Source organism: Drosophila arizonae, chromosome 2 (assembly GCF_054131065.1).
Source record: "Drosophila arizonae isolate 15081-1271.41 chromosome 2, UAZ_ARI_1.0, whole genome shotgun sequence".
Lineage (NCBI taxonomy): Eukaryota > Metazoa > Arthropoda > Insecta > Diptera > Drosophilidae > Drosophila > Drosophila arizonae.
Window position 1 is genome coordinate 30,506,227 of NC_142922.1, and position 15,619 is coordinate 30,521,845.

The 15,619-nt window shown below is 32.7% G+C and overlaps 4 protein-coding genes across 10 annotated transcripts; 2 read left to right on the forward strand and 2 right to left on the reverse strand.

The window, feature by feature from the left end:
• Positions 1-88: 88 nt before the first annotated feature.
• 5PtaseI (inositol polyphosphate-5-phosphatase A) lies at positions 89-5,812 on the forward strand. Of its 6 annotated transcripts, XM_018017962.2 has the most exons (9): positions 92-261; positions 407-637; positions 699-875; positions 1,338-1,510; positions 1,863-1,950; positions 2,011-2,166; positions 2,237-2,476; positions 3,244-3,280; positions 5,364-5,812. In XM_018017962.2, the coding sequence occupies exons 1-9, from the start codon at positions 181-183 to the stop codon at positions 5,615-5,617; spliced, it is 1,437 nt and encodes a 478-aa protein (XP_017873451.1). In that variant the 5' UTR covers positions 92-180; the 3' UTR covers positions 5,618-5,812. The 6 variants fall into 6 exon arrangements, with proteins under 6 accessions (XP_017873449.2, XP_017873451.1, XP_017873452.1 ...); XM_018017960.2 differs by lacking the exon at positions 5,364-5,812 and having other exon boundaries at positions 89-261; positions 3,244-5,333; XM_018017963.2 differs by lacking the exon at positions 3,244-3,280 and having other exon boundaries at positions 93-261; positions 5,364-5,657.
• Positions 5,801-6,876, reverse strand: bai (Transmembrane emp24 domain-containing protein bai). Its single transcript, XM_018017967.2, has 5 exons — positions 6,611-6,876; positions 6,429-6,549; positions 6,292-6,362; positions 6,100-6,226; positions 5,801-6,026 (listed from the first exon to the last, which is right to left on the reverse strand). Exons 1-5 carry the CDS (start codon positions 6,788-6,790, stop codon positions 5,905-5,907), a joined length of 621 nt encoding a protein of 206 aa, XP_017873456.1. The 5' UTR covers positions 6,791-6,876; the 3' UTR covers positions 5,801-5,904.
• A 624-nt stretch (positions 6,877-7,500) lies between these two features.
• Positions 7,501-14,178, forward strand: Ythdf (YTH domain-containing family protein). 2 transcript variants are annotated; one of them, XM_018017964.2, is made up of 10 exons: positions 7,501-7,661; positions 7,720-7,766; positions 8,008-8,026; positions 8,253-8,348; positions 8,424-8,528; positions 11,096-11,211; positions 11,772-11,921; positions 11,996-12,624; positions 12,691-13,660; positions 13,715-14,178. In XM_018017964.2, exons 2-10 carry the CDS (start codon positions 7,749-7,751, stop codon positions 13,751-13,753), a joined length of 2,142 nt encoding a protein of 713 aa, XP_017873453.1. In that variant the 5' UTR covers positions 7,501-7,661; positions 7,720-7,748; the 3' UTR covers positions 13,754-14,178. The 2 variants fall into 2 exon arrangements, with proteins under 2 accessions (XP_017873453.1, XP_089327379.1); XM_089471253.1 differs by lacking the exons at positions 8,253-8,348; positions 8,424-8,528.
• On the reverse strand, positions 9,450-10,855 carry LOC108620929 (purine nucleoside phosphorylase). The gene is made up of 2 exons (XM_018017966.2): positions 9,814-10,855; positions 9,450-9,759 (listed from the first exon to the last, which is right to left on the reverse strand). The coding sequence occupies exons 1-2, from the start codon at positions 10,687-10,689 to the stop codon at positions 9,715-9,717; spliced, it is 921 nt and encodes a 306-aa protein (XP_017873455.1). The 5' UTR covers positions 10,690-10,855; the 3' UTR covers positions 9,450-9,714.
• Positions 14,179-15,619: the final 1,441 nt, after the last annotated feature.

The window sequence follows — 15,619 nt, forward strand, 5'->3', positions numbered from 1 at the left end:
ACAAATATCTAAAAATGTATATTCAAAAATGGTGCATTCGATTATCCGAAATTTCGAACTTATCGATACAATAGTGATAATTTAATAGCTATCGAATTATTATTGTTTTTTTGTTACATCCCTACTGTTCTCTGCTTTAACAAACCAAAAGATACATAAATTTAGGGAATATCAGATAAAATGGAAACAAAAAAAGGCAATTCAGATTCAGATACGAAGATATTGCTAGTAACAGCCAATGTGGGAAGTTTGTTTGAAGATGTACGTACATATAATTTATTGTATAAATACATATTGGTACTTATGTGCATATTTGTATCCTAAAGCACGTATGTATATGCTTATGTTTTTATGTATGTAAATAAGTTTGAATGCAAATTATTTCATGAACCACAACACTGCGCAGCCACAAAGGTTACTCACAATATGGCTGGAAGAATTCATCGGGAATATAACAAAAATCAATCCCAGATTTTTAGCTCTACATCTACAAGAAGTGGGTGGAAAAACTTACGAAAATTCAATGGGAAACGTACAAGAATTCATCCGACGTTTGTGCGAGGCAATGGCAAAGACTGAATTTATATTCGTCCGAATATATATGGATGAGGACTTCAAGTCAGCGGAGCATTTTACAGTGAGTTGATTTACATTTTGTTCAACCGTTTTGTTTAAAAAGTTTTTAATTTTTTTAACAGGCACTTGGCAATATTTACTTCGGCCACAAGAATATATCTACTTTAAGAATATGGAATTTTTTAACACATTGCTGGGATGATAACCAACTAGACAATGAGAAGCAAATATTTTGTGGTAATATTGAAACAGTTCCTACCAAGGAGAAAGCCAAGTTTCCTCAGCACTTTTTTCCTGAAGTAAGTATATTTAATTAATTAAATAAAGTTAATTAACGCAATAACATCAATAATTGATTAAAAAAAAAAAAAAAAAAAAAAAAAAACAATATGAACGAACACAATTCTTCTAAAATATAACTCAAAATGGCAAATATTGAATGCAATTAAAGTAAATATAAATTTTCATCAATGAGAATTGAAGATGATTAAGCAAACCTAAGTAAGGAACCTGATATTATATAGCTGTTGTTGACGTCAAATAAAAGATTGATTTCAACATAAAAGTATGCAAATTTTCTTTTAAGTAAATGTAAATTTTAGTAGTTGTCTGAGCTTGACCCATTATTATTATTGTAATTGAAATAGACGACACAATTCAAAAACCAAAAATTTAGAGACACCATTTTCTTAAACAAGTTTTATGGATTTTCCATTAATTTTTATGGATAAATGATTAACTTTTTTTTTGTTTAAATCTAGTGTAAATGGTCTCGAAAAGGATTTATGCGAACACGATGGGAAATTAATGGCACAGCCATTGATCTAGTCAATATACACCTTTTTCACGATGCCTCCAATTTGGCTGCATGCGAGGATTTTCCATCTGTATACTGCAAAACAAGGAGAAGAGCCCTGATACATACTATTGAAAGGTAAATAATAAAATACTTTAACATCCACATTTTTTATGAATAATTTTTCACAAAGACACTGCTTAAACAAAAAATATATATTAATATTTCGAGATAATTATAATTTGTATTTTTTTCCAATTTTATTTTCAAAGATCAAATAGATATTTATGCGTAAGCTTACGCTTCTGTAGATTAATCTTTCTGATTTTCTGCGAAAGCATAAACCCGCCGTTTTTATATAGAATAAAAGTTTTGTTGATGTGCAACTAAGTATATTTCTCAACATAATATGAATGAAAGATATTTTCGAGCGTCACATAAAAAATATACTAAATCTCTCAATTAATTAAATCAATTTATCATCAATTAGATTTCACTTGGATGACAAAAATGGTTCCGTCCCCTTTTTCTTGTTTGGAGATTTTAATTTCAGATGTGACACAGCGGGCGTTGTGAAAGTAAGTTAAGTTTATTAAAATAGCTTCATCATATTATATGAATTATTTATTTTATCTTAGGAATTAACTACAAATTTAACTGCGCATCGTCTACAAAGTGTTAAAAATGAAAGCACTAAGATTAACTACCGAAACACAGATGGCAACAACATACTTACTGTAGGCAAAAAAGAATTTAGTCACGCTGATCATCAACTCAAATTTAAAGAGTTATGGGTAAATTCGCTTATATGGCAAACAATATTTATCAAACTTCACTTCCATTTCGAATTTTATATTGCATTAGTTGAAAGAGTTTGACAAGGAACTGGCACCACTTGCGGAGTTTTTGGTTGAATATCCAATCAATTTCATTCCATCATATCCCTTTGAAGAAGATCCCGAAATGCCTACCGATTATATGTCAACTAGGTGTCCATCATGGTGCGATCGTATCTTAATGTCTCCACAGGTCAGAGACATCATTGACACTGATGAATGGCAATATGACATGATTGGAGAGTCTGTATGCATGGGCGATCATAAGGTAAGAATGCTATTAAAATTAAGCGATATTAAGATTTAGTTATTTATTCATTAGACATTAGTGCTAACATAAAAGTAAAATTAGCATTAAATTAAGCAGTGGCTACTGGGGCCTTTGGAGATTCTTCAAAGATTACTTTGGAGATCAAAAAAACTCATTTCATGTTATAGGCCAAGCTTAAATTCCGAACAATTTAGGATTTAAGCACATTCACTTCACAAATATGCAGAAGAATAACTGCTCTTATTTTTGATAATGCTGTAATATGATTTGATTTCCTGCATGTAAGGGCTTATGTATATGTATATAAGGTATCACTCTGATATACGTATACGTTTAAACTACAAGTAATAATTTATTAAAGTGTTCTAACCAGGCAATTTTGATATGTCAAGAGTAATTTTATAACTCGCTAGTGAAATGAACAATCTATTGTAATATTTAGTATACAGTTTTTAACCAAAATTAATGACGTAAATTGTTTTATATGTATTGAAAATTTACCTTTTTATAATAAGTCTATTTTTCTTTATACCTTTATATTTCTTTTCTTTATATCTTTATCTTTATAAGTATGTGGGTTTTTCTATCTGTTTCGAGGTCGATATACACCTGGTAAACTGTGCTATATACTAAGGAATTGGTCACTATGTTGACGTGTTTATATGATAATGGGATCTTCTTAAAGAATTGACTATTTCACATTGAGAATACGTTACTTATGTTAATAATTCTAATATTTCTTTTCTTCTCTTCTTGTCATGTAGCCTATTTACTTAACTGTTCGTCTAAAGCCAAACAAAGGTACTTATAGATCATGTGATTGCAGTTGTACACACACAAATGCTAACAACAACAACTTAACATCACCCGTTAAATACACGACTTGTCCCTATATAAGCAAATTATATAGTCAAGTTATAACAGAAGGTAAAATTCTAAGTCATGAAAGAAAATCAAAAGACTGCCCCTTAGAATTTGCTGAAGGCCATTTAGCTGACTTCGCAAACAGCGCCAGCGGACACGATACAACTAATATAGAGAGTGCCTTAAGTGCTGGAGACGACGAAGCTAGAGATAAAGCCTCGTCAAAACATCCCAGCATTAGCATCAATTTAATTGATTCCGACAACATATATGTTTGTATGTGTTCACAAGCGTATAATCATGACTCTTGCAGTGCAGAGCTTGAGGCTCCGCATGAAAGTGCCATTTGCCCAATGTGCCGTAATCTGATGAAGAGGCAGCCCGCTGAACACCGTTATAGGTTGTTTTCCAATAGTGTAGTATTATCTGACAATATAATAGTCAATCAAATGGACACGCAGCATCTTAATACCTACGTCGAGAGCTCGCATATGGACCCGTACACACCAGAAAGCAATGAGTCCCATTCGCCATATCCTGAGCTGAGAAGCACAACCACAAGTGCTTCCAGTAATAGTTGCAAAAATGAACCTAGCATGGATGTCCTCAGTGAAGAGCTTGATAAGCAGTACGCAAATGTAAATGCCAATGCAAATGATGACTTATTTTCTCTACAATCAGTCCATCCACTTGCAAAGCAGCAGTCCAGAAACTCTGTTACTCCTGTACAATTAAAGTCACGTTTAGAAGATCTACAACGACAGCACACCTCTGAGAGGAGTGAGGTTGCCGTTGGAAAGGGTGATGTTAATAATGTTGACGCTATCTGCACCCCAAAGTCTCTTTCGAACAGTGCAAATCGCAATCCTAGCATTTTTTCTATGTGCTGTACAATTCACTAATATAAGTTAATATATTTATATTATTGTTATCAGTATTTTAAGTTGTTTTTATTTGACTAGTGTTTTATTTAATATCTTTACAACTGTTTTTGTTACTATACCTGTGTATATAAGAAATATTAGCAAATTACTTCTTCGATATGATTCAAAACCTAATAACAATTACCAGTGAAGAAAATAATATGTATTAGGCGGGTGTGTTTTAATATTTATTTTTAATTGCAACAAATTGAAAACGAATCTTAAATCAAATTGCTGGAAATGTATCTGTTTATGTTAGCCAAAAGTAAAATACATGCTTGTATATATATATATATATATACAAAAAAAAAAATAAATGAAATACGGGAAATGAGGTTTAAACTTCAACAAAAATTAAAAGATTATCTACAAGATAATTTTGATAGTCGTTACACCAAAGATAAATGCAGCAGTGTCCAACATTTCTTTATTTTTTGTTATATAATTGAGATGTCTGTATATTTATCCCCCGAAATGGTACCCCTGTAATATTATTTTTCTTATCAAATTAACCAACTTATTTTGATAAGAATGAATAACTGAATCTGTATAGCTTTATGAGTACAAGTCAAGACCAGCTAAATCTGATAATTAAGATAAATTATAAAAGATGTTATACTATGTTTAGGCTGCCTCCTTGAAAATACAAATTTGATTTGTACTTTATCAAAATGTTTCTCATATTTAAACAACTTTTCGCTTAGAAATGATAATATATTGCCCAGTTCTAAAATACCAATATACTTTAGGACAATTGAAAGATTCGATACCGAATGGTAGCTACTCTTAGAAACCGAAATAGCTTCCAGTTGATGAAATAAATAAATATAATTAAAATGGATTTACCAAATAGGTATATGTATTTTTGACATACATATATATATTCACTTAAGCTTTTATTTTATTATTTTTTATTTAGTTTTAATTATAATTATCAAAAATAAATTAATTCATGTTATATTTTTAATTGCATTCTGTTTTTATTTTGAGCGCAGCAATTCATTGCGCGGTATTTATTGTATCAGCTTTTTTTTTTTTTTGTATATCTTTGTAATAAGAATGTAATTGGACAGAAAACTGATTTTCTGTTGTTGTAGGTTCGACAAAGCCCACTTGCTTGGTCGAAACACTCGATTCACTCAAGACATTAATGAATCAAACCCTCGTGGACGAAAGTCTCTGGCGGGAGCAATCGAATGTGGATGACGCTGGTATTCCGCCGAGTCCGACAAGCTCCCGTTATGTTTTGGTCAAGGCAATATCCTCAAGCATCAATGTGCCAGGTGAAGAGAATTGCGTTGACAATCTGGAGACAGAGAATGGAGTACTGCTTAAAGAAACCACCGTCTAGATAGTCAAATGTCGCCAAATATCGCCTGGATAATACCAAAGGGAAATCGTATATTACATCTCCAAATATTACTTATATATATCGTTGTAATAATGTTGTTGTGTGTTAAATGAATATTAAATACGGTAACATCAAATTTATATATAGAACGGCGCCCAACTTAATTTAAATAACAATAAAACATTTAATTTGTTACATTTTATTTTTAAGGGAAAAGATGAGAAGGTTGGTGTTGAAGCTCAGGCTCTGCGAAATGTACGTAACGTCTCGGAATAAGAATTTAAACACTATTCGATGAGTTTTTTTGCCTTGAAATATCTGCGAAGGTATAGGACTTGCCATGTTGCCAAGCCAAGTAGACAGCACATACTGAATATGCTGAAGAACAAAACTCTGCTATTAGTTTTTTCTGAAATTCAAAACAAACATATTTATATAATACATATACAATAGAAGTAGTTTAGGATTTCTTTAAGGCTCACCATTTGTGTCCCGCATTTCCTCTTCTCGTTTGCGCATTAGAGCAAAATCACGTACAATGGAATCAGAAAGATCTTCTAGGCGCTTTAGGTCCACCTCAAGCGGCTTCAGTTTGGATGCTTCGCCAATCTTTTAATTAAAAAATGATTTCACTTAAGAATCCTTTCTTTCACTGTCTCTAGTTGAATACTTACGCCTTCATAGCTTTTAGTTTCAACACCCTTTTTAGTAACTAGAGAGACTTCTTGGCTAATTCCTCGTTGATCTGTTATAATAATTTAGGTTACTTTTGAACTTTGCGCAACAGAAAAAAACACATTTATTTACTTACGTGGTGGCACTTTTGAAATGAAGCAAATTTCGTACGCGTCATACACTTCAGACATAAAGCTGAATTTTCCTTTGGTAATGTGTTCTTTTTGTGACAATATGTGACCCTTGGTGTCGCGTGCCTATTGCAATTACAATTTATATAATTGTGTTTTACCAACAATCAAATGAATGCGAACTTACAATATAGTCTATAACTTGGCCGGGAACATCTGAGACTTCGTATTCGCCCATTACCAATTGGTTTGCTTGTATATCTTCCTTAAGACATTTCTGTGTGTTTGGTGGCAAGTGAAACATGACGCTATGAAGGGGCCAAATACATCCTAAGATTGTAAGAATAGCAAGAGTTGATTTAATCATTTTTGCGATTTTTAATACACAGAACAGCAGAATTTGACAATTGCTGCAAAGATGAGTTGGCCAAGGGATGGCAAAATTATTGATAGGCTATGTCGATTTTTCCTATCGATATTTTTAACAAGCGATTCTTGGCAAACCAAAATTAATTTATTTATCAATGAATATATATGTACATCGATATCGAAAAGCTGCTCCTCAAATTAATTTAAAATAATTTTAACTATATTATGTTACACTTCAGTAAACTTGTAAAAATCAAACAATACATATGTCAACTTTATTATAAAACTTCCATTAAGAAATAATTATATGATTACTGTTTATTGATATCATTCTTAATTTAAATAGCTTTATTATAGTTTAAGAATCAACGTCAAAAGAACATGAAAATCACTTCCGTTTTATCGGTACTTTACAGTATTTATAATTACAGATCAAGTTCATTCAACTTTAAAGACGAGGAGCAGCACTGTTAAATGACCGGGTAGTAAACGCCTATCAATACACTATAGTTAATATGCAAAACCAAAAATAAATTATTGCCTACAGTTTAAGGATATTTATTGTAACTTTTTTATTAATTTGTATAGTTAAAATAGATGTACTTTCTTATTTTTATTGATGTATTCGCATTTGTAGACAAGGAATGACAACTCTAATGCAGATGCAACGGCGGTAATAAAAATATCGGCTTCGGACGCGTGAATGTCTACCGATTGCTACTTATATGTATGTGTGCATCGTTTGTGTGTGATTTACATGTACATGTGTAAATGAGTGTAGTTCTATGTGTCGAAAATACATACTATAAATTATTAAAGCGTTTTAAACAGCAAATTTTACCTCCGTTGTGTTTATTTATTATTTTTTGGTAAGATATAATCCAATTAGAAACTTCAGACCTAATTAAAAATGATCAATACTTGCAGCTAACAAAGAAAGCTGAATTCGGCAGCAAATGTCAGGCGTGGATCAGGTAATGGCATTTTTGTATATATACATACGTACATTTATGTATGTATGCACATACAAATTTATGTATGTATGTGTGTTCATTATAATTTTAAAGGCTTAAAAAAAGTGAAGTTTTGTATACAAATATTTGTATTTTTATAATAATTCCATATACATATTTATGCATGTTCATAGCTATATAAACTCATTTCGATGTATGTGTGCTTAGAGAAAAATTAATAAGTATTCTCTCTTTATTTCAGAAAATATCCGGAACTGCAGGTACATGTATAAGAAAATCCGAGCTTCTCAAAATTGTTTCATAAGTCAATACATAAATTCACAAAGGCAAATATACGAAAATGTTGGATATAGTCATATTGGATTTTTACCTATCCTATTAGTTATGTGCATATATTTATTATAGTCAAAATGCAAAATTATCCACAAACCGGCAAAATGTACAATTTTGTTCATATTTGATTTGTTTTTCTTTTGAATGACTAAGCAAAATCCGTTGAGGAGCGTAATATACCATGGAGCCAACAAGTTGATGAAGCCTCCTATGAAAATCTATCTTCTCCAGCAAATGATGACAATTCTGGTAGTGTTCATTTAAATAAAAATTATCTAAACTAGTTCAATGATACTACTTCTGATTATATACCAAATGAAACAGGCAATCAAGGCTCAATGCAATTTCAATTTCCACCATTTAATGTAAAAGAGAATAACAGTTTACCACTGACTAACGCGGGTAAAGGACGTAAATCATCTCACAATGGTGAGTAAATATATTAATTATTATATAAAATACACGTCAAAAAAGCGATGAAAACAAAAAGCTATAGATTATTTATGTTACAAAACTTTGCCTACTTAAAGGTTTCAGATTTCTTCCTTTGTTTTTTTAGTTTAAAAGTAGATATAGTTCAAATAAAAGTTGGTAATATTAAAGGATTCTAAACTGATTAAGACAACAACCTACCTGGCATCGTACCCTATAGTATAACGCAATATGTGTGTAATAGGTAGAAGGAAGCGTGAACGACGTGTTCGTGAAGTCTCTGGAAACGTATTTTGTTTTTCAAAGCGTAAACTATATTTTATTGAGTGCTATAATTAGTATTGTTTCGATATATCATATAATTTGGCTATAATTGATATAAAAACCAATAAGTTTTTAAGCCAATAAGACTTTCCAATTAGTCTTATAGGTTTACTTTTGTATGAACGTACAATATACCTAACAGCAGATAAGGGTGGGCTTAGGATATATATACATTTGTTTATTAAATACATTTATTATAAAAGAAAGACAATTGCTAAATAAAACGTCAAAGACAATGAGCAGGACACACATAATCAGAAGTGTAAGAATCATGCATCAATACTAAACCAAACCTCACCATACGTATGGAGGTAGGATTTGCATGATGCTTTTGATGACAACCCATGCAGCTACAACGCTTACGCATAGCCTTACTTTCGGTTACAATAGTCAAATTTGTCAGCAAAACAGTTGTCCCAATCAACAAAGCTTACAATAAAACAACTTAATTGAGAATTGTAATTAAATAGAAATAGTTCGGTGCAAATGTAGTTTAAAAAAGGTTCTTAATGTACCTGTTGCCGCAATCGGAAATATGAAATTAGATTGGTTCACCCAGCTATTTATGAAGACCAAGATAAGGATAAGAAATGCTTTACGCAGTCAGTTAAGTCATCATCTAATTGCTACAGAAATTGAAATATTTACATGCATTCTAGCTAATAATTTCGTCCGGTAAATAGTAATTGAAATAAAAAGGAAATTTGATACGCTACGCTCAAATAATATTTAAAGCATGATAAGTTAAACACCAAAAATAAATTTAGATATACCACAATCGAAACAAAAGATTTAGTTGAGGAATTTTACCGGCACAATGGCAACGAAATGTTGAATGAAATTGTTATATTCAATATGTTTAAAACAATTCGTTGCGGTTAGAGAAATTGCTGCATACCAAAATCTGCAAAGAAACCAAGAATAAGTATTTTTTTAGGATAACTATGGACGGATTAACCTTCGCTTTTAATATGTCTTCGGTCCAGTCCTCCTTAGCAATGCTTTCAATGGCTCTAATTAACACTCGCTGAACCTTATCGACATGCTTTTTGTACGTATATATTATCTCGTGAGTTGTTGCAATTGGCTGATTCGTGCACCAGCACTCTTTGTTGGTCACAAAACTGAGGGACGCGTATAGAATACCGGCTTCCTTGGCTAATGCGGCTTCTGGGCAGAGGGTCATGCTCAAGATATCTGCTCCCATGTTGCGGTACAGGTTGTTTTCCGTAACCGTCGAGTAACGTGGCCCTTCCAGGGTCAACACCGTTCCTTTTGAATGTACGGGGTATCGCAGTCCGCTGGCTGCGTTAATTATGTGTAAACGTGTCCGTTCACAAAATGCAGGAAACATGGGCAGATGGCAAACGCCAAATGGGCTTCCAACAGCTCCATCATAGAATGTTTGACTACGTTTCGTTGTGCTATCAATGAAATCGTGTGGCACGACAATGTCGCCACACTGAATATGCTCACGCAACGAGCTGACGGTGTGTGTTACCAGGATATGTGTGCATCCCAATTTACGCATTGCCCAAATATTAGCTCTGTAATTAATATTAGTTGGCATTATATCATGAAGACGTCCATTTCGCGATAGCAGCGCACAGTTGCAGTTTTCAATTTTCCCTTCAATGATAATATCGGAAGGCTTTCCGAATGGTGTGCAGACAGCACATTCCTGCCTATCCTTTAGCACAATTGGTGTATCGAGCCCAGACTCTCCAATAATCCCTATTTTAATCTCCTCTTTTTCTGCAGCAGGTAATTCGGTAGCAGGTTTCTCAGCTTTTTTTCCCTCTTTAGATTTTACCTTTTCGCCACCTTCTTCCATGGTAATTTTGGTTTAATTTTGAAGTTTCCCAAAATAGTTTTTATTTTTATTTAAATAAAATATAAACAATACATACTATCAATTTTGATTCATGACTGACTTCATACGCTCAGCTGTCGGAATAATTTTTTTTTTTTATTAATATTGCATATTTTCATGTATTAGGGTTTATAAGTTAAAATTCGTACGTCCAGCGTTAAATAAATAAAGATTAATCACAAGATTTAATGTTCTTTACTAAAGCTTTTGCGGCGTGTTGGACTACAGCGGATTGATAACCCTAATATTAAATTGAAAAAAAAAGAAAAAAACAAAAACAAATAACTAAATAAATTAGTATTATAAATTAAAATAATAAATTAGAAGACTTGAATAATATGCAGTCAATTTACTTACGTCTTTTCAGATACAAAGAAAAAACATGGGAATCCCAGTTCTTACAATTCTAAGCGCGACGATAACCATTTAAATGCTTGGAATTCCAGAAAACTTTTTACCGAAAGTTCTGCGCCTCCTGTTCGGGTATGTATTATCGTTCAAGCCTTTTTACGTTTAGTTTTCAAATTTGTGCTCTTATTTCGATTAATAGTAATCAGTTTACAAATCAATTCCCAACTATCAACTATCGTTGCGAACTGGATTACTTTAAGTTTATTTATTATAATTAAAAACTTAAGCTGATAGGTTGTCCAAATACCAAGTGGAAGAAGAATCTGATACTTTTTATTGATTACATTACTAATTTAAAAATCTACATTAGCTTTGGACAATCAACTTTTCATTCGTTGAGATAATTTAATATAATGCGCTGCAAAAATAAATATATATTTAAAATCTGAAACTAAGAAATGTGTATTGAGCCAGTTTAATTTAGAACTGATGTGTAAATAGTAAGAAAATGACTATTCTTAAGGACAGTAAATAAAGCATTGAAATCTTAAGTTACGCTCCTATCAACTTTGGTTCAAATCATCGAAGACTTAAGAAATTGAATACGTTATTATACGATATTAAATATTTTGTAATGTTTGTTGGTATCTTGAATTCAATGCACTAAGGACATTATAATTTTCTGTATCTAGATAAATCAAAACAACAATGGGCAATCATCAAAATTGGACAATCGCACAAGCGAATCTGTGGATGAAGTTAAGATACATGCAGTAAGTGCTGCGCCAAAAAAGACAACATGGGCATCAATAGCTTCGCAGCCAGCAAAACCATTATCGAAAGTATGTTCAGAGTATATTATAATAATGAAAGGAAAGTAACACAAATGTAATGTTTTCATTATATTCGCACGCAGACCATATATACTGCTTCCAGCCATAAAAAGAAGGGCCCGGGCATGCCACCACCCCCAATGGTACCAGGGAAACATAATTTAGATGTCAATGTATGGGAATTGCCAAACAGTAATCCACCGCCAGTACCATCCCCGCCTTTACCAATTGATTTGTCCAGTTCGGAGCATAATTTTTCTGTACCGACTAGCGAAGAACCAACTCCAGGTGCACGTCCTGAAAAGGACGAATGCCACAGGTTGCCCAGCAATAGTAATTTTGGGAACGTTAAACCTTCCCCGAATGGTCAACACCGCAAAAACTGGGCTGCACAGCAGCAGCAGCATCACCAACAGCCAGCTCATCATCAAGAATCGCGACAAGCTAGCAGCTCATCTCAGCAAATTAATCGGCGAATAGCCCCAGTCGCGTCGCAGAATAGATATAACGATCGTAAAGGAAATTTTTCTCGTAATGATTTTGACAAAAACCTAAAGTATGAAAATCGGGATGAAAATATTCCACTTGTTGCACAAAGTGCGTCTGTACCTACAGAGGTGACTGCTGACCCGCAAATATTATTGGACGAATTGAAAGACAAGAATAATTATAACCCTTCGGATATTGATTTAGATAAAGCAGCATCCGCACGGTAAGTAACGGGGACTGTATTTTTTTATGAAAAGTAATCTACAATGAATTTTCTTTTATTTTTTAGATTTTTCGTCATAAAATCTTATTCTGAAGATGACATTCATCGCAGTATAAAATATGAGATCTGGTGCTCAACAGATCATGGTAATAAGCGCCTGGATGACGCGTTTAAGGAACGGCACAAAGAAGGCGGCAATATTTTGCTTTTCTTTTCGGTTAATGGCTCTGGCCACTTTTGTGGCATGGCACAAATGATGACTTCGGTGGATTATAACTCTACATCCAGCGTTTGGTCGCAAGACAAATGGAAAGGGAAGTTTAAAGTAAAATGGATATATGTGAAAGACGTGCCTAATGGAAAGCTTCGACATATTCGACTCGAAAACAATGACAATAAATCAGTGACGCATTCAAGAGATACGCAGGAGATACCAAATACAAAAGGCATTGAGGTGTTGCAAATTCTGCACTCTTATAGACATTCAACATCTATTTTTGATGATTTTTCCCATTACGAGAAGAAGCAGGAAGAGGAAGTTTCGTCGAAGCGACCAACGATTCATGTTGCGGATGGCAATAACCAAGCTCAAGTACCAATCATCCGACATTATATCCGTGATAACGAAGATAGAGAAAGGGAACGAGACGTGCGAGATGTGCGAGACAGTCGTAGCTTAACTAATAATATGACTCAAAAGAATTTTTTTACTGGAGGAAATAATTTCCGCGACCGGAATCCGATACATAAAAGTGGCAGCGGATCCGGAAACTATCATAGTAGCTATAGCGACTATCGACGGGGCTTCGATTGTCAGCGAACAATAAGCGGCGATTATGTATCAAAGGATAGGGAAAATGTGCAAAATGATAGAGAGAATCATTTTGGAGCGCGCCATGGGTCTAACAACAGAAGAGACGACCATCCACATAGCCATTCAATTAAACCCAGATTACATAAGAGGGATTTCAATGAACAAACGAAAAGTGACGTCCGATTTAGAACTGAACTGTCGACATCAAGGGATTTACCAAAAGTATGCAATAACTTGAAAGCATAAGTAAAATATAATAATCCATTTATTTTGCAGACAAATGAAAATGATAGAATGAGAAACACTGACTATTAAGGACTGAGCTGCGGAAAATAACATTTTCAATGATGTCTGACGGACGTTATAAAGAATCCTCATGCCCGTGTGCACCTAAGATTCGCTGATTTCATGTTTAAGATTTTTTTAAAAATTGTGTGTACAAGCAGTAAATCAGAAAGTTAAAATTAAGCTGAAAATAAAGCCAACAACCGATAATTAGGTTTAACTACAATAATATGATAACATTTTTATGTAATTTATTATATTTATATAAATCGATTGACGCTTTCATTGAAACGGTTCATTAAATTTTATTGAATCGATTTGTACACAATTTAAAGTCAAGGGTTTACTTGATTCATTCCTTGTAGCTGCACTGCTAATATTTATAAAACTAATTTTCATCAATATAAAGTGTAAACTGAGTATGTGAAAAAATTAAAGTTACAATTTTCATTATACCCATTGTTGCCTCAATTTCAACAGCACTGATATCAATTTAAATATAATAAAATGTACAATGAAATACTTAAATATTCTGATAATAAAATATTTCATAGCAAATTTCGAATAACACATTTGTGGAATAGCTTCCTATCAAACCGAGGCTTGATAGTTTGTCTCTTAAAGTAAAATGTTTGTTTTATATTTCGAATTGCAATATATCAATCAATTTAAGAATGTGCATACCTTTACACTGAACATGAGATCATGAAAAGTTAAGTATGTTTGCATTTCTTTTTTTATTCATATACAATGAACGGACCAAACCCAACTTAACGATGATATCTAACGGCATAGGTCAGGAACAAGTTGAAATTCTGTTGATGTTTAACTATTATACGTTCCACAACAATATAGATATTACCCTGTAATAACAAGAGATTACTAGTAACCTCTAAAAATGAACAAGACCTGATAATAGGTGTCAACATTCAGTTGACTTATCTCTATCTGTCAGTGATTGTAAATGTGAATGAACGCGTCTCAATCATATGGATGGATGAGATCGTATATCGTATAACTTTATGGCGGTTATATTTGAGAGACTCGTATTAAAATCATCCACTTATAATATTTCCATTAATAAGTGCAACAGTTGAGTTCACTAGCAACGATGATTTAGGCAAATCTTTGCGAGTCATTGCTTTTTTTTTTAAAGCTACGTAACAAGCTCTTAAAATTACAGCAAATGAAATTTTAATAAAATAATATAAATCTCTGTGCTGTGAGATATATTGTATCATAGTCATGTAAATTTTGGAAACATTTTTTATTTATAATTTTATTTTCATTTTTATAATCAACAGAGCCAACAGGCTCTGTTTGCTACTTTCACTGGAACGGGTTCATTTGCTTATGATGCAGTTAAATAATTTTGAGAGAGATCTATATAAGTATATTAATGCAGTATAAAAGCTCTATATATACATATAAAAATATCTGTCAACCTTACACTCGAGAGTGGTCGACTGTCTAATACTCGCTTGCTATTAAATTGTAGTTAAACAAGTCCAATACTTCCTATATATGTGTGTCATATCATAAGTTTGTCGACAAGATCAACAATGAACAAGGTGCTAAATTTGATCTCTACGTCATATTACGCTACAATACTTGTAGATACGTTTTGGATTAATTCGTAGAGGAACTTCTACATATGGATGCATATTCAATTTATATATCTAAGCCTAATACTACCTAACCATGAAAATGTTTTTGTGCGCAGCCTGTAATTCTTTATTATATAATGTTACACTATATTTTATATTCACAGTCTTTGGGGACAGTAAAACGGACAATGCACACAATCAATAAACACCCTTTAGTTCGTGAATAAAGTATAACAGCTGAGCTATAAATTCTTCTTCCTTCCATCGAAATGGACGGCACTTTTATCTT

Bases quoted from the DNA above. Each gene is read 5' to 3' on its own strand.
- Ythdf (XM_018017964.2), top strand. The intron at 11,922-11,995 runs GTATGTTCAGAG...ATTCGCACGCAG, and splicing joins CAGCAAAACCATTATCGAAA to ACCATATATACTGCTTCCAG. The intron at 13,661-13,714 runs GTATGCAATAAC...TTTATTTTGCAG, and splicing joins CATCAAGGGATTTACCAAAA to ACAAATGAAAATGATAGAAT.
- bai (XM_018017967.2), bottom strand. From the start codon at position 6,790: ATGATTAAATCAACTCTTGCTATTCTTACAATCTTAGGATGTATTTGG. The intron at 6,363-6,428 runs GTAAGTAAATAA...TTATTATAACAG, and splicing joins CATTTCAAAAGTGCCACCAC to ATCAACGAGGAATTAGCCAA. The intron at 6,027-6,099 runs GTGAGCCTTAAA...TTTGAATTTCAG, and splicing joins GGAAATGCGGGACACAAATG to AAAAAACTAATAGCAGAGTT.
- LOC108620929 (XM_018017966.2), bottom strand. From the start codon at position 10,689: ATGGAAGAAGGTGGCGAAAAGGTAAAATCTAAAGAGGGAAAAAAAGCT. The intron at 9,760-9,813 runs GTTAATCCGTCC...GTTTCTTTGCAG, and splicing joins AAGACATATTAAAAGCGAAG to ATTTTGGTATGCAGCAATTT.
- 5PtaseI (XM_018017960.2), top strand. From the start codon at position 181: ATGGAAACAAAAAAAGGCAATTCAGATTCAGATACGAAGATATTGCTA. The intron at 876-1,337 runs GTAAGTATATTT...GTTTAAATCTAG, and splicing joins CTCAGCACTTTTTTCCTGAA to TGTAAATGGTCTCGAAAAGG. The intron at 1,951-2,010 runs GTAAGTTAAGTT...ATTTTATCTTAG, and splicing joins ACACAGCGGGCGTTGTGAAA to GAATTAACTACAAATTTAAC.